Source organism: Lepisma saccharinum, chromosome 8, assembly GCF_977018435.1.
Source record: "Lepisma saccharinum chromosome 8, izLepSacc3.1, whole genome shotgun sequence".
Taxonomy (NCBI): domain Eukaryota; kingdom Metazoa; phylum Arthropoda; class Insecta; order Zygentoma; family Lepismatidae; genus Lepisma; species Lepisma saccharinum.
In genome coordinates, this window is record NC_139236.1 from 54306051 (window position 1) to 54329873 (window position 23823).

Genomic DNA, 23823 nt, shown 5'->3' on the forward strand with positions numbered 1-23823 from the left:
TTCACGGCGCCTTTAGTGTTTCAAGATTTTGTCCGCGGCGTCCTGGTCAGAATGTAGGCCTATCTAGCACTTGCAACGCTTATTTGGTGAGGTTAGGTTACTTGCCTTAAGTTAAAAAATACACACATATTTCAAATTCAGAAACATTTTACACATAAAAAGTACTAAATAAGCACATACATTGGAGTAAGTGTAACTTCAGTGAAAATATTTGAACATTTCGCGGCGACCCAGAGCCTTACACCCTACACGTCTTGGTTCTTTATTTTTGTTTCCATCTTTTGTTTCTGTATTTCTCCTTCACTCTCTGCATCTTGTTTATAACCGACACACACTCCCTCTCCTTTCTTTACGTCTCCTCTCCTTTGTTCCCTCTCTCTTTCTCTCTCTCTCTCTCTCTCTCTCTCTCTCTTTCTGTCTAGCTTTTAATTGTCCTGCTTTTCTCTCACTCTACCGTTTCTTTCACATTCGTCTCTCCTTTAAAACCTCTGTCTTAAGATGACAAATACACATCACATCAGTGCAACCAATTTTAGGCCAACTTTTCGATTGTCACCCTTTTTGGATCAGATGTAATGAACTTTCTCACCGTTTCAGGTACAGTGAACAGCCTCCTCAGCTGGAAAGGTTTCCGTCCCTTGGGTAGACTCACGTACTGCGCCTACCTCTTGCACATGCTTATCATCAGGAATACGATGCTGGCCAACGACGGAGCGTTCCACCTTTATTCGCAGCTGATGGTAAGCGCACAAGTGCTGGCGGCACAGGGGGAGACGTATGCATGCTGAACTGAATTTCCTGCGTTAAATGTTTGTTTCCGGCCTTCGAGATACAGTTCAGTGGCGTGCCCAAGGGGGGGTTGGTGGGGGTTATAACCCCCCCCCCCCCTTTGGCCCAGTATTCCTAAAAAAAGAACGTCAAAGTTAGGAAAATATGACAAAATGAGGGCTAATTACCAAGAAAAAGTATACATAACCCCTCCCTTTTGAAAATCCTGGGCACGCCACTGAGTACAGTACAGGATCAAACGGCTCTTACAATCTCACCAAAATTTGTATCAGCAGGATGACCAATCACTAGGGCCATTGAATTTTCGCGATGCGCGAAATCGCGAAATGTGAAAAAAAGATGCAATTTTGAACATTATGGACGTAACTACACCCCCAATGATGAAATTTGCATGAGTTTTATTCGCGAAGTAATGCGAAATGTGTGCTTTTCCACGAAATGAACGCTTTTTCGCGAAATAACCGTGAAATATCATCAAGTTAAGTAGAAAACACGCAAAAACAGGCAATCGAGGTTGTGCGCGCAAACTGTCGATTTGGAACGAAACGTTTGCCTAAAGTTTCCTACCACTTGCAGCTGAAGAACGTTTTATCTTCGATCACATCAGGAAGACGCTGCAAATTGAGATTTCCCATGCACATAATCTCAGTTCGAAAACTTCGCTCCCTGTCAAGCTGCGTTCCTTTGCTCCCCCGAATGTCTACTCAACTTCCAGTTTCATTGAACTTGCTAGCTGTAGCAGCGATAAGATTAGTCTGTTTTTTTTTTCCACCGCTGGTATATACCGCTGATCTATCATTTTATTTACCGCTCTCCTCAGTTTTTATTTACCAAAAATTTGTCTCCCTACCAATCACTTACCCCAACGTTTTGGCGGTCGGAATAAGGGGGAGGTGTAGCTTTGAACTGGAGCAGCACTGCATTAGTACTTTGCCCCGGGAATCTGTGGAGCAAGGCCGCGGATAATGATAGAGATGGGAAGAAAGTCAGTGGGTGGAAAGAAGTAGTACGCACTGCTCCTAACAGCAGCACTTCCACTCTCATGCTTTCATTGGTTGATCCCTCTAGAGTCATTAGCCTACTTGCGCAGAGAATTGGTTTCGTTCGCCTGCTCCAGAGATTCCCGGGATAGAGTATAATCATTCCCAGGTGGAAACCTACAGCCGAGTTTCATTTATGTATTTCCTCGTTGTAGAAGTGCTCAGTACGATGTGTACAAAAGCCTATCCAGGAACAATTACCAACAGAAAAGATCAACGTCTTCTTATGATAAAGAATTAGGTTAGGTTTTGTTAGGTGAATCGGAGAATTGGAATGTAATTTTAATTGAATTTTACATAATTGTGAGACATGCTGTGGTTATCATTACGAAGTTTGCAAATGTTCACGTCAAAGTGGTCCGGATCCTGCTTTAAACTGCAGGTCCAGGTTCCGATTAGCCAAACTGAGCATGAAGTGCACTTTTACAAACTTTGATCTTCCTATTTGATATCATAAACGTAATAAAGTTATGTCCATAGTTGGAAAAATATGACGTGCGCTTCACAACCAAAGAGTGGTTGTAATTATTTAGATTTTATAAGACAACAACATCTTGTACAGTTTTGAATGAGCCAAGACGATAAATGAATAATTCATTGTTTAGGCATTCCGAGTCTCGAAGACAACAAATTTCTCGTCAAACTGAAATAAGTTCCGAAAAATTGCGTGAGAGGACGCCGCGGACAGAGACATCTATGGCAATAGTGTGTACTACGTGCACTATGGCATGACTATGGATAGCGAGCATATCTGTGTAAGGAACCTGCGTACACCGCACAGATATATGGCGCCATCAGGGTTAGACGAAGCAAAATACACATCCTATGCTCTATACTTACAGTATCTGTATATAATTTACCATAGAGTTTCAATTCATTCAAGCAAATCATTCAAATGTACTATTGGTTTGTTTTCACTTTCATTTGAACGAAACAGTAACAATGAATACAGTTCACAGTACAAACAATTTTATTCTGAGTTGCTGTTTATGTAAACTGATTGTTGTAGAAAAATCAAATGCTAATTAGTACATAGATTTCAATCCAATCAAATATTCTCTCTTCTTTTACAGGTTGTCCTGTTCTTTGGCTACCTATTCATCTCATATCTGGCAGCATACCTGCTCTGTTTAGGATTCGAAGTCCCGTCCTTGATGCTTATGAAGTTAGTATTCGACAGGAAAAGGCAAAAATGAATGTGTCAAGTGAGAAACAATAAACAAACAGTGCTTACAACATTACACGAAGTAACGTCAACAAATATTTGCAGTAAAATAGTAATTTACTGATTTATCGAGGAAAGCATTATTTAGGCATCAACGTTGTAAGACTTTATGAAGTACTGGTTCGATGAATTCACAGTTATCTATTGGTGTAATTTTTTTTTTCACTGTGGTAACCTGTGTTAGAACTATTTATTTACAGTAATTTTTCTGTCTTTACGTTGTCCAAGTGTTTTGAATTACTTTAGCCTCCTCATATGTGAGTAAAATCAAGGAAGGTAGAGTTTGGTAGTGACAACATACCTTTAAAATGTCTGGAAACATATGTGGGATTAATCTTCATTGACTTTATCATGCTGTCATTACCGATTCATCGTTTGATTACTACTTTTAACGAAACATATCTCTCGAACTTCAAGTTAATATATGAAAAGAACGAATTCCAAAGTGTATCTCTCTGCAAAATATGGGTAAGGTCAGCATACAAGAAGATAATGTATTTTATATTTAATGTTAAAAAATAATGTTCGAGTGCTTACGAAAGTTATTTTATCTCCAAAATAATCTAGTCATTACACAGTTGTCACTGCTTCGCATTGCAGATGTTAGTCATTTAATTGTTATTTGTTGTTTTTAATAGCATCGTGTGAACCCACTGGCGTACGCAAGGGGACTACAGCCCATCCCAAAATTTTGAGAAAATCAAATTTTTTTAAAGAATTCGGAGAAAAATCCCAAAGTGGTAAACGCAAACCCCCTTAAAAAGTGACTTCCAATTGTAGTTTTTGTCTTTGAATAATTTTGAAAACGAAGATTAAAAAAGGCAATTGTAAAATGCTTTCTCTTGTATCCCGCTCTTATCTAAAACACAGCTATTATCCACCTTTAGAATTCCAGCCCTCTCCCAAAAGTAATTCTGCGTACGCAAGTGTGTAAACCTGAAGGTTATTCCTGTATTTAAACGTAAGTTATTCTGTAAACAGTGACATCAGAGGAGGGCAGAGGGTCGGAAGAACCCCTCTCAATTCTATCAGCCTCATAAACGCACCTTACATTTGATATGTATAGGTATATTATGTATGAATGTTCCAACAAAATAATCTCACTTATTGTCGCGTTATCACTATATGTAAAAGTGTTTGTATTTGTGAGCTTTGTTTTATTAACTATTGAATCTCAAAGCAGTAAATGTACACAGTATATTTTCTTAATGGTGAACTATATTTTAAAATTTTGCGAATAAAATGTTTGAGAACATGTTGTTAAATGCAGATACAGTGCATGAAATAATATTATTTCTTATAATTCCTAAGCTGTGTAGCCTCGATGGCTGAACGTGTTGAGTGTCGACACAAGATTCGCATCCGGGTTCGAGTCCAGCCTCATGAATGTGCGTTCCTTTGTAAATATTCTTGCGAAATATTTCATCTTCAACGTTGCCATTAGTCAAAATTGCAAGAAGGAAAAACATAAAATAACAGAGTTGAAAAATATTAAACAGAAGTGGCGTCATTTTAGAAGTAAGCGATATCGTCTAATTTGACACTATGAACGTAAATTTCATGTACTTTTGTGACCTATTATTATACGTTGATCTTCTGCTACTTTTGGCTAATAGCGACGATGAGGATGAGTGATGATTTGATGAAATTGATAAAGTGACACACACAAAGAACACCCATGTCCAAGCTGGGATTCGAACCCGGGAACTTCGGTGACGAGATCGAAAGTCGAGCACTTAACGCGCTGGCTACAGAGTAGGTTGTAAATTATAATTACATATGATAATCAAGGATAAAGACACATGTCGTCATCTCCTTGCAGGATGGAGCCCTTGTATTCCTGAGAACATCCCTATCTGGGATTTTACCCAGATTAAAATTTCAATTTTATAACATATTACAATGTAACACAATATTTCCATTAGATTATTAAATGTATGTTGGTTCATTATAGATAGAAGAGGAAGAGAGAGATGGATAGAGAAAGAAGGAACAATATGTAGAAAGAGAAGGAAAAGTAAAAATAAAGAGAAGAAAAGGTACAAAAGAATTGCATAAAGAAGGTAAAAGAAACCACTAACTAGAATCTTATCATGCTTTCAAATGTCTCCAATGACAACACATCTATTGTCTAACTGAAAGTATGTACCCAACTTATAATCAACGGATACTTAACACTATTTAATTATACTGCGCAACACGAAATTTGTCGTTTAGATGAAAATGTGTGATTGTAATGTATTTGTACATGACAAAAACGAATCTGCAATTTGTTTCCGAGTATCACGTACAATATAATTTAGCCAAAAATACAAAATTTGAAAGTTACATAACAAACGTACAATAGCTGAACGTGTGTTTCTCCTGTGTTACAAAGATTGAATGCGCGAAATTATACATTGGTATGACAGGATAAGATGTATGCAAGAAGGTTACAAGAAATACTGTTGCTTCCTCTGTGAATGGGACAGTCGGGACAGAGATAATCATTATGTCCGTAAACACTGGCCGCTACTACAGGCATCAAGAACGTATCACGAGATCTAATTGAGAAGCCCAAACATGTGGGATGCGGTAACGAGAGAGGAGTTATTTTAATATAATGAATCGATCAGAATGTATTTCTGCCCCATTACACATCAAGCTTGGTTTGATGAGAATCTTCGTCAAAGCACAAGGCCGAGAAGGCCAAGCTTTCAGGTACCTCTGGACGAAATTCCCACACTTAAGTGAGGCAAAGGTTAAGGAAGGTGTGTTTGTTGGCACACAGATTAGAGCCGTTTGATTCCACACTTTCTGACCCAGCAAATGCAGCATGGCAGGCATAGTTTTCTGGGTAATGTCAAAGCACACAAATATGAATCACTGTTCGTGACATGGTGCACTGATTCCATATCATGGGATGCCACATGTACCGTAAATTACACTTTCTGGACTCACATGTGGGCTTTTTCCTGAAAAACCTGGCAACAGTCAGTGATGAACATGGGGAAAGGTTCCACCAGGACATCGCTGTGTTTGAAAAGTTGTTGGAACGGCAATATGCTTGCTGACTATTGTTGGTCTATTATCAGGGAGACCCCCTACAGATATGTACAAGCGTAAATGATCCACAACGTCATGTTTGTAGGTATTGTTATTGTGCTTTCTTACTGTACATTGTATTGTAATATGCCTTTCACACATGCATCAGGTGGCTGTCCAATGAAAATGATGCGTGATAGAAGCATATGGTTTTTACACTTCAATTCTGTATGCTTGGTTTAGTCCAAATCACATGATTTCATCTCAAGGACAGAAAATGTCTTCAAATTTGTTGTTCAGTGTTATCTGTTATTGTTGTCTTCAAAAGGAGTAATTTAAATAAATTTCATTAAAAAAGTTCATGGGAGGGAAAATCTACACCTTTGGTCTTGTCTGGAGATTCTCATAAATCTTGGAATAGGTGTAACACATGTGGAGAGATTCAACAAAATTATTGTAATATAAAAAATGTTTCTTTAAAAGAAAATTGTTTATTAGCTTGAGGAAGTAACTAGTATAATGTTGAAGAAAAGCGATAACGAGTGGAAATATAGATTCTGAGAGCCAACAGTAGAACTGTGAATTATGTAGGTAGAAACTTTTCGTGAAAGGAAATTTCTTATTCATCATGTGACTTTTATGTAATTTTTGTATTCTTTTAGTTTAGTTCGCAACAATGATAACACTGGGGAACAGTGAAATTGCGGCACAGTGTTTGAGAGCTAATTTAGGGCAATTTCATGCTGCTGAATAATGATATAATAATATATTTCCTGAATTGGCTCTAATTTATGAAATAAATGCAACTAAACCAAAATGGCGGAAACATAAGACATACATATAAATCAACTTCCAACAACAATTTAATATTTCGTTTTGTGATTACAATCATTATTACGTATAAAAATAAATTTATATAGGCCTATGATCAAAATAATTAAGAAAATATGTACACAATGAAGTAACAAACTATGTGAAACGTTTTCTACACGATTTCCTGCTGTATTGCTTTTTAGGACAATCCCTCTGTAAGCTCCAACAGTAGTTGGCCATCAAGTGGCGATCCCACAGTCCCTGGTACCTTTCTTCCATTATCCTTATATCCTGATGGAACCTTTCTCCCCGTTCTTCACTAAAATCACCAACGTTCTCAGGGAATCTGTCAATGTGGCTATGTAGAAAATGTATCTTCACACTCCCAATTTAGCTCCCAATTTCTCAACATTTTTCAACATATTTCCAACTATATCGGGGTACTTTTCTGCTCTGTGATTCCCCAAAAAGTTTTTGACGACGGACACAAAGCTCAGCCAGGCCTCAGATTCGATGTAAGACATGTAAGTTGTAAAATTGGCATCATTTATAAGTGTACGAATTTGTGGTGGTCCGTCAAAGATTCCTGCCTTTAATTTTTCAATACTTAGTCCTGAAAAAGTGTGGCATATATATTTGAAACAATCACCACTTGTATCTAAGGCCTTGACAAACTGTTTTATCAACCCAAGTTTAATATGCAGTGGCGGAAGGATGATTTTGTCCCTATCTATCAGCGGTTCATGAATGATATTAGCTTTTCCCACTGTAATATTTTCCCTTGGGGGCCAAACTTTTATCGTCCAATGATTTTCTCTAGCACGACTATACCACAAACATAGGAAACAGGGATACTTTGTGTACCCCCTTTGCTGTCCTAGTAAAAAAAATCACCATCTTCAAATCCACACACACGAGCCACTTATGTTCAGCATATTCAATTTTTTTCTAAAACCAGTTTTATGTTTTGGTATTTTTCCTTAAGGTTTGTTGAGTGTCCGATATATTGCTTAGCAATGCTTCATAAGTTGCCTAGCAACAATTTACAAATAAATAAATAAGTTTCTTATGCGAATTTGAGCCCATTATCAAATTTTGATATTACCGAGAAAAGCGTAGAGTAATTTTACCTCCTACATTTTCCATGGTGTGTTTATTTTTATAACTGGAGTCAATTCAACTGAACCAATCTTACAATTGGCAATCACAGCTGTTTTGTGTGCTGAAACTGTTATTAAACTTTATGCCGCAAAATAAAATCTTTTTTTTGTTCCCCAGTGTAATAATGACATTTATTTCTTTCTCTCAAACAGAGAGTTAAAATATGCACACTCTTAACTGTATTTATCAAGGATTGGATAGCATCTCTCGAAATGCAAAATAATTATAATTTGCGCACTCCTGCACTCCTTCCTTGTAAAATTCATTCCCGACATTTCCTACTATTGCAAAACAGAACGTGTGAGAATTATTTTATAGTCACTTTGAGGTGATGCAAAATTGGCATATTACTTTGGTTTGAGTTGGTGTTTTAAGTTCACTTTATGCACAATAAGGCTAATCGGGACTGGACCTACATTTTAAAGTGGGATCCGAACCACTATATGTCTCCACCGGAAATCGAACCCGGGACCCCTTGATTACAAGGCAACGACGCTACCACTGCGCCATCGGGGAGGCCCTTGGCATATTATTGAACGAATAGATATTATATCTCTTTCTTTCTCTATCCACTTACAATAAAAATGAATAATTGAGATAATACTATGGTGGTTCAAAAAGGTATTCTGGATTCCTCTGAGGTTCTTTGGGGAGGATTTTTTACTCAAGATGGTTACGATTATGTAATTTGCGGAAATCAATGAATTCCCTGTCAACCTTTACCTCGAAAACTTTTGCGACAACTCAACGAACCGTCGATCATTGCATGAGAAACGAACACATCTGAGAGTATCCAGAAGTCGAAATTTCATCATAAATACTCACTGCCCTATTCGCGTATAATTAATTTCCTTCAGGTTTGATTGTCCTAATAAAGAAAACAATGAGCCATAGGCGTCGCTAGAAATGTTTGTAGGGTGGTCAGGCTGTTGATACAAAATTGTGTGAATAGAGTATCAAAAACAATACTCTTGCAGCTATTATTATTATTGTATTATTACTATTATTGTTCACGTACATGCGTACATAATGATCTATAGTGAACAAATTATTGAAATATTGGACGTAGTGCAGTATTTGGTCACTAAGTAGCAATGGACCATTATTAATACAGTATAGCTATCGCGTCACGTTATTCACTTTACTATAACAAATGCTGCATCTGACAAGAAGGCTATTAATTGCACTCAAACATAGGCGTGCATAAGGGGAGAGGGGGGCAACGGGTGTCAGTAGCCTCTCCTAATATTCTCACTTAGAAATTTCATGTAGAGAAATCTTATTACCGTTATTAAACAATATTATTCTCTTTAAAACATAAAGTATTTTCAAGCTGACGAAAGTTCCCAGCAACTACGGCGGGTTTATTTCCTATGTAATTGGACTAACTCACTTCGTTCTCCAGCAAATTACTTGTTATTAAGACTCACACATTTTATTCGCTAGACTAGTTGTTTTAAACCTAATGTGGTCGTTGAATAAATTGGTTACACATTGGAAATGAATAATTGTTTTGAATCTGCTGTACAAAATCATGTTTACATGTAAATTAGTCTTACCCACAGAGATGGAAAGTAAAGAGGGAGGGATGCCACGAAAACTGGAATTCTTCTAATAGAGTGATTTTCGGTGGGTCCGGACACACACCCTGTTTAGTACCCATCAATACAATAAAACAGTGAGATGGAATGAGATTTTTCTTTCTCCGTCTGAACTTTCATCAAGGCTTTTACCCCTCTTAATCAGAGGGTCTGCGCACGCCTATGCGCTCAAATTATTTTTACTACTACTTCTACTAGATGAATGAATAATACAACCGAACTGGTTTTTAATTTAATCTTTGAAAGTTATGGGGAAATGTCAATCGTTGAGTTTACGTTGCGTGACTTATCACATAAAAAACTCATTTTTGGAATCTTGGAAACTCAAGGAGCCATTTATTCTTCCACTCAAATGGTAGAATATGAATACGGTACGTCCCTACATTTTACACTCAAATTTTTCGAGCTCATTTTTTTCCATCAGGTTTATTCTTCTGGAATACTAACTACTGAGATTTATTTCTGTTATCGACTTCCAGAATTACATTTTTTTCCCTAATTTGAAATGTTGAGTTGGTGTTTTAAGTCCACTTTATGCACAGTAAGGCTAATCGGGACTGGACCTACATTTTTAAGTGGGATCCGAACCACTTGTGCCTCCACCGTGTATCGAACCCGGGACCGCTTAATTACAAGGCGACGACGCTACCACTGCGCCATCGGGGAGGCCCTCCTAATTTGAAATGAACTATTACAATTTCATGGAAGGTTCGACGGATTCCTCCTCACGACGCCTATGCAAACGCCTTAATCTTTTAGTGAGTAGCAAATAAATGCAAGTACTTACCAACTGCACATCAATAAATTCAGATAGTGACGTATCCTGAAAATAGAAAGATATTAGAAATGTTTAATAGAAAATGAATGGAAAATTGTTTTCAGTACAAAAATATTGTGAGCAAAAGGTAACTGTGCACCTACGCTACGCTACATTACGCAGATAAAAACTTCCCTTTCTTGATGTTTGTTGGTATATAAGGTTGGTTAGTATGTCACTCATTGTTGTCAGTCACTCACTGTTGTTTCTTCGGAGCGTAAAGCACGGAACTGCATTAGCAATGGTTTTGTTACTCGAAGCTCGTGTGTTTTTGGTGGAACAAGTCTTTCGACATGGAGGTGAATATACGGAAGAAGTGCGAAATAAGTTTTTGGAAAGTTTTCCTGATACAGATCCACCACATCGTAATGCAGTGCGGCGGTTGGTCGATAAATTTCGCAGAACGGGATCAGTGAAGAATGCGCCGAAATCAGGCAGGTCATGAGTTCTAGCAGAAGACAAGCTACAGGATATTTCGATTAGAATAGAGCAAGGCCGAAAGAAGTCAATTCGTAAATTGTCACAGCAAGTGAGTGTATCGTACGGCAGCGCAAGAATCGCACTGAAAAAGCACTTACATTTACGCCACTACAAAATAACAGTAGTGCAAAATCTGCAAGAAAGGGACCACGACAAGCGTGTTTAGTATTGCCGGTGGTTCAGAGACTTTATTGCTGTCAATGGAGAGGATATTCTCGACGTCACATTTTCCTCAGATGAGGCCTGGTTTCATTTATCCGGTTACGTGAACAATCAAAACAAAAATACACGAGCTTCGAGTAACAAAACCATTGCTAATGCAGTTCCGCGTTTTGCAATATCACGCTCCGAAGAAACAACAATGAGTGGCTTACAACCAACTGCCCATGTCCTTATGTACCAACTAACATTATGTATCAACGAACATCAAGAAAGGTAAGTTTTTCTCTGCGTAATATAGCGTAGTGTAGGTGCACAGTTACCTTTTGCTCATCCGGTATTTTTTGTACTGAAAAGAATTACAAGCACTAAAATGTTGAAAATTATTACCCTAAAACTTTATATAAAACTATAAAGTGTCATGAAATAAATTCATAAGGCAATGATCCATGTAGTAGAAGGAGTTTAAGTTGAAAACTTATAATTATACTACATATTGGTCAGTCAAAAGTCAGTCCTAAAGAGGCAGTTAAGGAAGGTCACCAGCTAAATATCTTATAATGTTTGATTGGAAAAAATCTTGATATTTTTTCAAAATTCCGTCTTTGTCAATGTAATGACCCTGCGTGGTCGCCATATTATATTTTATTAAGAAGATTTGGATAAAGAATGCATTCTAAATGTCCCTGCGAGGCGTACGCTTTTAGTTTAAATGTGTTACCGGATCCACCTCTACGATAATTAGTTTCGCTTATTATTTGACCCTGCGTGGTCGCTGTATTCTGTAAACGTTAACGGATCCACCTCTATGTTTATTAGTTTCGCTTATTATTAGACCCTGCGTGGTTGCTGTATTCAGTAAATGTTATTAATTATTGTCATTTACACTGTTCAACTCGTTGTTTAGAATTGCAGAGCCCTGTGAGGCTCATTATTAATTGTATTGTCTGAATGCACACAGTTTTACTTTATATTAACGCGTGCATCTAGTGATTTTCCCACTAGTGATTTCTCAATGTCAAAACCTTGATATTTCTCAGTACGAAGTTTGCTGTATGTAAAAAAATGAGTTAGCAACGCGTACTTGTGGTTAAAATTTTCACCACCAATGCGCCGCCCCCGCGAGTATAAAGTCAGCGCAGCCAGGCCCGGAGCTCAGTTGTGTGGCTCAGTTGGCTCCCTGATGTCAACAGGCAAACATCCAGGGTTAATTGCAAGGAATATAGAGATTAGGTACAGCCATCCGAAGATTGCCGATCTTCCACGAACGCGTGACGTCACCGGAGAAGCAGTGAGCTCGGCTGAAGCAGACGGCCCCTACAGCCGGGAAGAAATAACCTGGCAGTAACGTCACTCCCTGCTAAGTCAGCGTTGCCAACTACTATGAAAGGAACCATTGCACGAGTAAGAGTACGAGCAGTAAGGATAGCGGTGCAAACTACCAATTTTCAATTTAATGTTAGCACTGCTAGATGTTTATTTTATGTTTGTTTATTTTAATTATTTCATATAATTCGGCTTTCAGCAAACCTTCTGCATGCGGAATATTGTGAGATGATAGCCACGACTTCATTTCATCCTTCTGCTGTTTGATGTTGGGATTTTTTTCAGTAACTTGTTGTTGTGGTATGGAGGATTGTCACACACAATAACAAGTTTGGGGGCAGATTGGGAATAAGCTGTTCTTCGAACCACAACATAAAATTGTTAGCATTCATCTCCCCATGATAGTCACCAGAAGTTGTTTTTGTAAGGAACACTAGCTTCGCCCCCTCCACAAATCCACTTTCACCACCGGCATGCACAATAATAAACCTGGGACCCTTTCCTGTTGGCACTTTTAACCCCCCCCCCCCCCCCGAATCTTTGGAATCCAGCCAAACTCTGGGGACAGTGTGGTGTGTGTTCACGAAACTTTCCTCCATGTAAATGAAAGACCGGCGGTTTGCTCTCTGCGCAGTTCTTTAACTTCACGCAAAAATGATCGCCGCAAAGCAACGATGCTGTTTCGTTCAAGGAGTAGCTTAATGCTGTTAACGCTGTGCTTTTTAAATCTGAATCCTAATTTTCTTATGATCATACGCAACGACCAACGCGAAACCTTAAAATTAACATTTTCTTGCAGTTCCTTCATCAGTTTATGTACGGTGACAACAATGCCTTTCGTGTATAAATCATGGATTGTTCGGCGCACGACTGCTTCATCAAAAGAATCCAGATTTGTGACACGTTGCTGGGCGTTCGGTCGGTTTTGGCCCGCCGTTGAAAAAGGTTTCCCGCTCACACTCGCAACACTTTTGTGTTTCTCCTTCAAAATTCTCCACACAGATCTTTCACTGACACCTGTCGCCACGGGCGTTCTGTGAACAGCTGTGGTTTAGTTTTCATCGCAATCAAAGTACTTATACAGATTGAAAACTATTTCTCTTGTATCGCTGTGCAAGGGCTTACCTCTCTTTACTCCACTGCTCATTGAACAACAATGACAAAACCAGCCAAAAAAGCCTTCTTAACATAGAAACAAAATAGCCTGCAATCCCTCGCTCGTAGCTGCGGTTTGTTAGACTCATGTAGCAGTGTGGGGGTTTGCACGCCTGCATCACCCCTCTCGGAATGATTTCGATTGGTTTGCACGTCACCTTGTCGTCCGCTCTAGCGAATGAGCCTTCGCTTCTGGAAGGAGAGGTGAAGGTGGGAGATGACGTCACTGCCAAGCTATTTCTTCTGCGCTGTAGCATTTATATGGGAGATTCAGAGAGCGAAAGTATATTATTACTTTTAGGAGGGGGAAAATAATAATTGTCATCCTCCAAGATGGTATTGAGGCATCCTTTTAATGATTAGTAACATAATTGAAAACGCGCTACTTTTAAAAGGGGGCAAAGTACATGTGAAAAAATGTATTTTGAAAATCCATATTCCTGAAACTTTCTGACCGATGCGCTACAAAGAAAGTTGCGTGTTCTCCTTTAGAATTTCGTCATTTTACAAATCGTAATATAATTTTAACAAAAACGTGGCATGCTAAAGAAGAATTAAAGAGTTTAAAAAATAATTGATTAATAGACTTAATTTATTTTACTTCGCTATCTGTCACATATGGCTAATCGCAAAGATGAGGATGCGTGATGATATGATGAAATTGAAGAAAGGAAAGTAGACCCATGCCCGGGCGGGGATTCGAACCTGGGGGCCCTTGGCATCGTAAAGCGTTGTGCTAACCATTTCGCCACGGAGGTCAGCATTACAAGGAAATAAACAGAAATTGGCATATATGTTTTAATATGCGAGAAACATTTGCGAGGAGGTTATTGAAGTAACAAATAATTATTACAAGACGTTGTGATGAAAATTATTAATATATCTGAAATATCGAGAGTTGACCTTGCCGTCTCTAAATGTACTTTTAGGGTTACGCAAAACCTTTACTCAAAATTGATAGTGTAAATTTATAAGCTATTAAAATTTAAAACTTATTCCTGTTCGAAAAGAGAAACTGCCAAGTCAAATTAATATTTCGTAGAAATACATATATTTGTCTTTCATGAGGCCAAGAGAGTATTTGGAGGGGACGCTGGCTTGGGAGCGCTATAGCCCCGGATCTCGATCTGGAAATGGGCTTCCAGTGGGAAAACATTCCTATGAAATAGTCCAGAAGAAGGGGCGAAATGATTTTTTTTAATGGCTCAAGAATACAAAGATATAAGTGGATATTTGACAAGCTTAGTCTAAAACTTACAACTGAAGTCGTACGTGTGTGTTTGGGGGGGGGGGGGGTGGCTACGTCAGGTAACACAGTGGAATATGATTCACAATAAATAATTAAAATAAATATGTGGGAACAATAGAAATGAAAATGTGCTGTAGCTAGTGACGGCGCAATAGTAAAGATGGATGGGTAAATCATATTTTCCCGGGGCAATCATGTTTATTATTCCGTTACATACGACACAAAAATGCATATTTTGGCTAAAAGAGCATTCATTCATTTATTTATTTTTGTCGTTTTACTGGGGGCAGATAAGAGAGAAAGAGAGAGAAATTGTCGAACGAGAATAGGGGGGCGTTCCTGCCTCCCCCCCCTGTAGTGTGGTCACTGCCTATAGCTATGCTGGAGAAGAATGCACCAATTAATACGTTATTAAATAAAACAGATACTTTTAAAACTTTTAATCAAATTATTTGTGAACTATGGTTTAAATTTAGAGAGATCACATTTAATTTGGATGAGTTAACTTCTGAAGCCTGCCAGTTCCGAGCCTTCTTCCGGTGTAACTGCACAGCCCTTTGAACCCTAGCTGCTGCGTTCAGGTGGCGGAACGAGCAGAATACTAATTAAAACAAATATGTGACAAATATATATATATAAAAAAAGCAACGTGTTGAAGCTATTGACGGCGCCAAAGAAAAGACAGAAGAGAAACGTGGAGAGTGCAGTGATATTTTACGGGAAGCAGCAGGCACGTATCCAGGAATTCCTTTCGGGGCGGCGGCTGAACACCATTTTTTAAAGGGGTATCACAATTGTATGTTTAAGGCCAGTGGTGGCAATTGGGTTCCAAAATGTGTGTGTGTGGGGGGGGGGGGTGGACGAAGAAACAAGCATTAAGAGGCCATAGTGTGATAGTGTGGAGGCAAAAGAATGGGGAGCAACTATCTCCTAAATCGTCGCCACTGTTTAAGGCTGTCATTTTAATCAGAACGTGAAATCGGGACATTTTCTACCACTCAACTCCTCTGTTTCCATGCATTAATATTGTGTGCCGGAACCATCTCAGTATGTATGTTTGTCCATTTCTTCTCATCAGGCATCAAAACATCTATGTACCAAAAGTGTTTTTACGAAGGTGTTACACATGCACGGAATGCACAATCCACTCGACAACGCGAGATTCAAACTGTGTGCAGGGAACTGGAATCAGACAGTTCACGAATATTTCTCTCTCATTCGAGCCTGAACACCACTAATGTGTCTTGTCCTCCCATGTTTGCAGCTCTTATAAAAGCCGAAACCCACCAAATTGTTCATATTCATGCCTAAGCACTCGCAAGTGTCCAAAATTGTCTGTTGAGTGTGTGTCGAACCCAGTAGCCTTAAACAAAAGTATTTTTTTATGCCATGAAATTCTCGGACTGCATACACAAAATTTGGTCCTGGCACAACCAAATCATCACTCAAAACTTTGATTTTCAGTTGATCTGTGCAGCTTATTTCTTTTTTAATAAATCGCTCCAATGCCCAGCCCGATACTGCCGAAATATTCACTTTAGAGAGAGAGACCTTAGATCTCTTCGTCTTTCCATCCGAACTACTCGTAGCACTACTCGAAGTTCCGCTGTCGTCAATGTTTTTAGCTTTGGGACCGAACTGGAACTAGTGGTAGACTTCGTTACTTTACGGTATTTAGTCCATTTCATTTTCGAATCACTAGATCTTATAAAGCAACCAATGGACACTGACTGATCACTAATCGACTGTATGAATTGTCACACTTACCTCTGAAGTCTCCACCTATTCTGTTGTACAGATCAACCGGGAAATTGAAGCCGCGTATTAATATCCTCGTTATATTCTAGAACGTTTCGCAGATATCACGATTCGTAAATATTGCCAGTAGTTCGACTCCTTCTCTTTTTCAAGAACGTTCCCTCTCGCGCTTTCCAGAGATTAAAAAATTACAATGAATCCGAATCGCCCTACCTGCGGCGCTACCTTTGTTGTGCAGCTTCCAAATGCTGACAAATCTCTTCTACATAGTGTTCAAGTTCGCTACGACAACACCGAAAGCGTAAGAAAAGTTTACGTGCAATATTATCAACTACAGGGTTATAGAACATTCTCCGTCTTGCCTTGATAAGTATTTCTCTCCTAAAATTATCGTCACATTATTCAAGAAGACAAAAACCTAATTTTATCTAGTGTAAATTGAAAACTTTCCTGGTGGGGGGGGGAGTCCACGAGTTACTATCCCCACCTTGGATACGCGCTATAAACAATAACAGGCTTATAGAACATTCTCCGTCTTGCCTAGATAATTATTTATCTCCTTAAATTATCGTCACATTATTGAAGAAAACAAAAACCTAATTTTATCTCGTGTAAACTGAAAAATTTCCTGGGGGAGGGGGCTCGAGACACCTGATGCCCACCTTGGATACGCACTATTAATAATAACAGGGTTATAGAACATTCTCCGTCTTGTCTCGATAATTATTCCTCTCCTTAAATTATCGTCACATTATTCAAGAAGTCAAAAACCTAATTTTATCAGTGTAAACTGAAAAATTTCCTTGGGGAGCGTGGGGGGGGGGGGACTCGAACCACCTGATCCCTACCTTGGATACGCGTTATTAACAATAACAGGCTTATAGAACATTCTCCGTCTTGCCTAGATAATTATCTCGCTCAAATTATCACCATATTATTCAAGAAGCCAAAAACCTAATTTTATCTAGCATAAACTGAAAATTTTCTGAAGGGGGCTTGAGCCTCCTGATTCCCACCTTGGATACGAGCTGTTACCAATAACAGGGTTATAGAATATTCTCCGTCTTGCCTCGATAATTATTTCTCTCCTTAAATTAACGTCACATTATTTTATTTGACACCACAAGAAACAAAAAATCTCATTTTATCTAGTGTGAACCGGAAACTTTCGGGGGGGCTTGAGCCCCCCCTTGGATACGTGCCTGGGAAGCAGTCACGTTTATTACACCCTTACATTTACATACAATATTATAAAGTTCTGCTTTTAGATCTCGCACAATGTCTTTTTCACAAAAATGGGCAATCTCGCATTTTTTTATATCAGTCAAGCTGTGATATTTTAGTTTTCTTCCGTTAGTTTTCTGATAATAGTTTTCACAGCTTTCCATAGCATTTAGGCATGATTTCAGTTGACAAAATAATCTTATTTCAAAACATAGAGCAAAAAGAAATCCAACGCGCTTAAGTTAAAACTCCCTTACATTGGAAGCCTGAAAAACACAAAACAGGGGTTCCTTCGTAACACGATTTCTTGAAAACCATTTTACACATTTGAATCAACTTTGTGATAAATTGATTAGAAAGGATGAATCTTAACAGTAAAAGTTGTAACTTTTCCCTTTATACTATATTTTAGAAGATATTCGTTGTCAAATTTCTCAATATTTGCATAAGGAACCAGCCTTTTCCGTGCTGAGTGTTTCGATGGTGACGTCATGCATCCACGGACAACTGCGCATACGATCTGCGCCGCCGAACGAGCACCCCCTGGGTTAATTGGCCTCCCAGCCTGAGAACTAGAAGCCATCCCAGAAGGAAGGACGGAGAAAGAAGAAGAAGAGCCTAGCAGAAACCTACCTACCTGGTCTGCTCGCTTAGGCTGATAGGTGCCCAGGTTCTACCTGCCCGGCTTGTCTGGGAGCACCCGGACCTTCCTCTCTAACCTGCCGTCCCTTCATAGGAGACACCGGTTGGCTTGCCAATTCCCAGCTAACGCCAGGGGTGTCACGGCATCCTTTAATCCTTTTACCCTGCGCCCGTTATTCGGGATTACCGATTGGTTTCGGCCAATTCCCGGCTGTGGTTGGGGTACTACGCACAACCTACTCTCTTTTACAGGGGAACCCGTGACGTCAGCGGCGACCAAGGCCCTAAATAAAATTAGGTCCCCATACTCCCCCTGACGCCTCACAGCGAGGAATAAATTGGATGTTCCCTGCCCACCCCCTTTCTCTTCGAGACCAAAGGTGGTACAGGTAAAAGCACGTGTGTGGTACAAGTAAATGCACGCGCGTGGTAAGGGTTTCAGGTAAAGACACGTGTGTAAGTGTGCTAACGGACACCCTTGTGTTGAGATTATAATAAACATATATAAATATATATATTAAGCTGGTATAGTCTTTCCTTACACCCAGCAAGCCCTGAGATAATTCCGAGTCCATGTTCTACGGCTGACAAAAAGTTAGCGCATATGGGTAGACTTTTGCTGTCAACCTAATTGCAAGGTTTAGTGTGTAGAACGCAGCCCGTGCCAGTGCTCCTGTGCTGTGTTGTTAGTGTAGTGCGGAGCACGTGGTGAGGACGTTGCATCAAGTTCTGACAATAAAAACAAAAGTTTACCAAACTTTTATTGTACGGTGCACAAATATTGCTCGGCAAATTGTCCATGAGCATTTTCATTAATTTTTATGTTGCATCCTTCGTGTTTTCAAGACACGGATTTTTACGTATGCTGTTGCACAGGGTGTCACAGCAGCTTGTTTGGCGTTTTGTTTTAGTTCTTCAAGCTCCCATTGTGTAAGGCAATGGGAATAAACATGATGACTGACAATTTGCTTGGCAAAACTTGTGTATTCCATCAGAAGCGCAACCACGAATTTTTGTTTGGGAGGGGGCAAGTACTAAAAGGATAAACGTGCCAATAATAATAATAATAATAGGAATAATAATGATGATAATGGCATTATTAATATTATTATTATTGGCATTTTCCTGGCATTTTTCAACACGTTCAATTTCACATTAACTAATAATGAAAAACAAACACATTTTTGAAAGACAAAAATGACGAATATAATTCCTTTTGTAACTTTCATGTAGGACATATGTTTTACACATATGCAACATGGAGCGACGCAAAATAAGAAAATGCATACGCATCAAGTTAACACAAAATTGTTCATGTATTCAATGTTTTTTTTAATACATATATATATATTATATAAATACACTACATAATCAATTCGTCCACCTCATAACAAACTAACAGCAAAAATGATATAATTTGTGTCTCACATGTGTGTACTCCATTTCCTCAAAATGATTGTTCATACATTTAAAACAAAACTGTTTAGCAACAACAATGTGAAGTACATATTTGGGCATACTTTTCTCTTGAGTAATTTAGAATCAATTTTTGCAAACTTGAAACAATATTGATTTAATAGGGCTATGAACGTATGTAAATAATTTCACGGGGCGCTATGGCATTCTCTCTTTTACAACTTTTTTCAATTAAATCGGTGCACAGGCCCGGCTACTGCCGCCTGCTAGCTACGGCTCTGAACTTGAGACTGTAAGAAAAGCAGATAATGAGAGCGAAGCGAGCAAGAAAATTTTACGAAACGTATTTTTATGTGTATAAAATTTGAAATCGAAGGGGACAATATTTCTTCTGTGTTACCCTGAAGGTGCCCTTTGCGGTCAATGTTTCCCTTGCCCCCCTAGAATTGATTTCCTTCCAAGGTTTGGGGGGGGCTGGGCAATGCCCTCTTGTGGTTGCGCCAATGTATCCAATTTTATAAGTATGTTTTGAGAATTGAACTTTTCATGATACAGTCAAGTGTAATAATATGTGAATACTCAAATTACCCATGACCATGTTATCCAGTTTTTTGTGTGCAATGTAAGGTTCCAGAGTTGAGACAAAACTACCAACAACACCGGCACAAAACCACCCCGTGAAAGTGCATTCCACGTAAAATTAAAGCGATAAAATATAATAATGAAACATTTCTGTCCAAATATATTTGAACTTGAATGTTCAACGACGCATTGATGACGTTCTTGTTTTCTGTGATATTGTTGGCGAAGTATAATACAATGTGAGAAAAAGACGGTTGAGATAAATACAATTAATATTGTTTGCTAGAAGGAAGCAGGTCCTGCAGAGTGGCCGTGCTGTTTAGTGTTTTATAATACAATAATTTTTCAACTAAAATTTCAACGGAGAGTTCTCAGAATAACTAATAGTATGATAATTCTTGTTCTACACCGTGGCCGTGCGGTGTAAGGCGTCATGCTTTGGGCTCAAGCTACGGAATGCGCTCAGGTTCGAGTCTCCTAGGAGAAGCGTAACAACTCTTCTCTTGAGATTTCGGTCTCTGTATAGGAGGCCACTCACCATCGTGTGTGTTACGAGTGAGTAGTGTAACCCGGTCATGGAAACCTACAAAAACGACTGGGGGGTTCGTCGTGCTGACCACACGTCATAACCTAACTAGTTGGATGATCTCCCAGTCGGTAGGCAGGTCCTGGCCCTCATGGGCTGTCGTGCCACGGGATATTATAGAAGGAATCAGAGAGAACAAGAATGACTCAAATTCATGGAGAATTCATGTTTAATTTTGGGCGCCTCTTGCTCTGCAAATAACGGCATTTCAGGCCAGCAGGTACAGCCACCTGCAAAAGAAAATGGGACTATCCTGAAGTTCTGGCTTTCCTAAAATGCGTTATGTTTGTTGTCTAACTCTACGGAGATACCAGAACTTCCTATTGAGAAGTTGCTGTTGAAATTCTATCCTCGCCGTAGAATTAGGCAACACGCAACACATTGCAGGAAAGCCAGTATTTCAGGATATTGATGTCCCATTTTTATTGCCAGTGACTGTACCTACATGTGAAATCAAATGGATCCAAATCTTGCGCAATACAATGGGACAGTCAGAAACCTGAAATTCCAAGGTATTGGCTACGGCAGTTGACCGTAATTTGCAAGGATTGCGAAACTTTTTCTGGGTGACAAAAAGGGGGAGGTGCAAAACCTCTGACTGCGAAAGAACTGCGGTTCACAAAGCCAATTCCGACTTGACAGAGATGTGATTTAAGGTTGCTCTCTATGTATGCCGTGAGGTCTTAGCACCCAAGGCACATATCACATGTCCTGGAGTTAGCCAATCGACGAAAGAACAGCACGAACCACAAAAAAAGAGATTTAAGTAAGCATTCAAATTATAGGCTGACCTTAATCACAAGCGATTAATATATGTAAATGCCGGTTATCATTATGTAATCGTCCCCCAGGGCCACACGTCAACAACTTCTTCTTCCTTTCTTCATGCGAGATCTCCTTTCCCAAAGACTCTTATGAAGGGACAGCAACCGTCACTTTCATAAATCCAAGATGAAAAGTGTTCAATTTTATGTTACGTAAACAGCGGCTGCGGAATATGGGGCATATTAGCCAAACGATGTCATAATTTCAGTTGACCAGTTGGGAGATCAGTTGTGGTCAGTGTTGGGTGAAGATCATGGGGATATTTTTGTTCGTTTTTGCTCTGTGTGGATGTGTAACTGCAGGAAATGTGACCAATGGAAATTTGGATGCGGTCCTCGACATCTACAACCCTTATAGGCTGGCCGAGTCATGGACGTTGAAGGAGAACCAGGTGTCCCCAGAGTGTTGGGCGTCCATGGAGATTTTCGTGCAGGGGCTGCTGGAAGATGATATTTGGGCTGTCAAAAGTAAGTGCATACTGAAATGCTTAATTTATAGTGCAACATATAGTTTTTCTTGAATGGTTTTGTCCTGAATTCCACTGAGCTTGGTAAATTTTTCAATGTTTAATCAAATACCCTCTACTTTCAGTTTTTTTAGACAATATTGGTTAGACTTGAATAGAAAATAAGTTATTTTAGGAAAAATATATATAATTTGTCATTTTTAGCACACAAAATGCATGTTCTGAATGGATTCCTCTCGCGGACCACCGATAGGAACCACTAGTGTGGTGGATAATCTTATGGTCTGTGCCTCGTTTCAATGTTAAATCTACCTGAATAATAGAGAGCGAGGTATAAGGGAGTATTACGAAGTTCATTCGGCCAGCTGATGTATGTGCTTTTGTGTAACACGTATCATTTCATACCAGAACAACAAACAATTATTTCTTGCCTCTTCCGGTTTTTTTAAAAACTTTTTGCAGAGGATGTGTACTTCACTATAACAGTTTCTACTTATTGAGAAAAAAAATGTAAATATTTTCAAGATGGGCTTTTTCTGTAAGATGTTTAAAATATGATAGAACTTCGAAAGAACTAGAAATCTCATCCTATAGTAAGTTAATTTCAAGTGGAAAACCAAACGAGAACTGGATAGTGGATGATCATGAAATTATGAATAGAATGCGCATTGAAAAGTGCTTATTTTAATGTTCAGAAGTAGAAAGCCAGTAGTTAGCAATTCCAGATATGGGACTATGCTTTTCTTAAAGTACACAATATGCTCTTATATGCTATCAAGACTAGGCCTACACTTTAAAGTGCGATTCGAACCACTTTGCAATCTGCCTCCACCGAGGATCAAACACTGGAAATCCTGATTCCGCCATCAGGGGGACTCTAAAAGATAAGTAGACAGTTTGTCAGAGTCAAGTTAACAACAATGCAAATTAAGAAATGCCAATTGTACTACAGCGATATACTACATCTAAAAAAAAATACGTAAATGGTATTTAGGGGTCCTGTGGACCCCAAATATAAAATGCAGCTATAATGTATATGGCCACTGCTTTAAATGGAAATTTTTTCAAAAATATGTTTATAAAACTGAAAAAATTTGCAAGAAAATTAATCCTTTTTATTTTCAAGACACTGTGAACAAACATTTTGAACACGCACACTGGACACTTCCACAAGAAAAAGTTACATAAACAGTACTTTGGGGTCCACATGACCCCACTTACTCAACAGTGTGAACAAAACTGGCTTTCCTGCAAAACTAATGGCTTTTCTAAACTCCTCACCAGATGTCAGGAAACTACAGAGATGAGCAGTCTGCAGAGCAAAGCCATCTGGTGGCAGTCACAAAAAAACATATCAGCCGGGGTCCTCAGAACCCCAAAGTAGCACTGCAGGGTTAACTAGGTATGTGCTTTTGTAGCTAACGTTGACTTGTTGACTAACAATATCGCCACCAAAAGTTCCGTGTTTAAGTCCCAGCCGGCGTA

General features: G+C 39.0%; 2 protein-coding genes across 2 annotated transcripts in view; both read left to right on the forward strand.

Moving 5' to 3' along the window:
• The window catches only part of LOC145991784 (nose resistant to fluoxetine protein 6-like), a 32495-nt gene extending 29311 nt beyond the window's left edge, over nt 1–3184 (forward strand). The window contains exons 13-14 of the mRNA XM_083127835.1: nt 598–740; nt 2903–3184. Of these exons, the coding sequence (XP_082983961.1) occupies nt 598–740; nt 2903–3025 (266 nt within the window). The 3' untranslated portion in view covers nt 3026–3184. The remainder of the gene's footprint in view (nt 1–597; nt 741–2902) is intronic.
• Nucleotides 3185–22013: 18829 nt separating this feature from the next.
• The window catches only part of LOC145991474 (nose resistant to fluoxetine protein 6-like), a 28725-nt gene continuing 26915 nt past the window's right edge, over nt 22014–23823 (forward strand). The window contains exon 1 of the mRNA XM_083127479.1: nt 22014–22339. Coding sequence (XP_082983605.1) covers nt 22126–22339 — 214 coding nt within the window. The 5' untranslated portion in view covers nt 22014–22125. The remainder of the gene's footprint in view (nt 22340–23823) is intronic.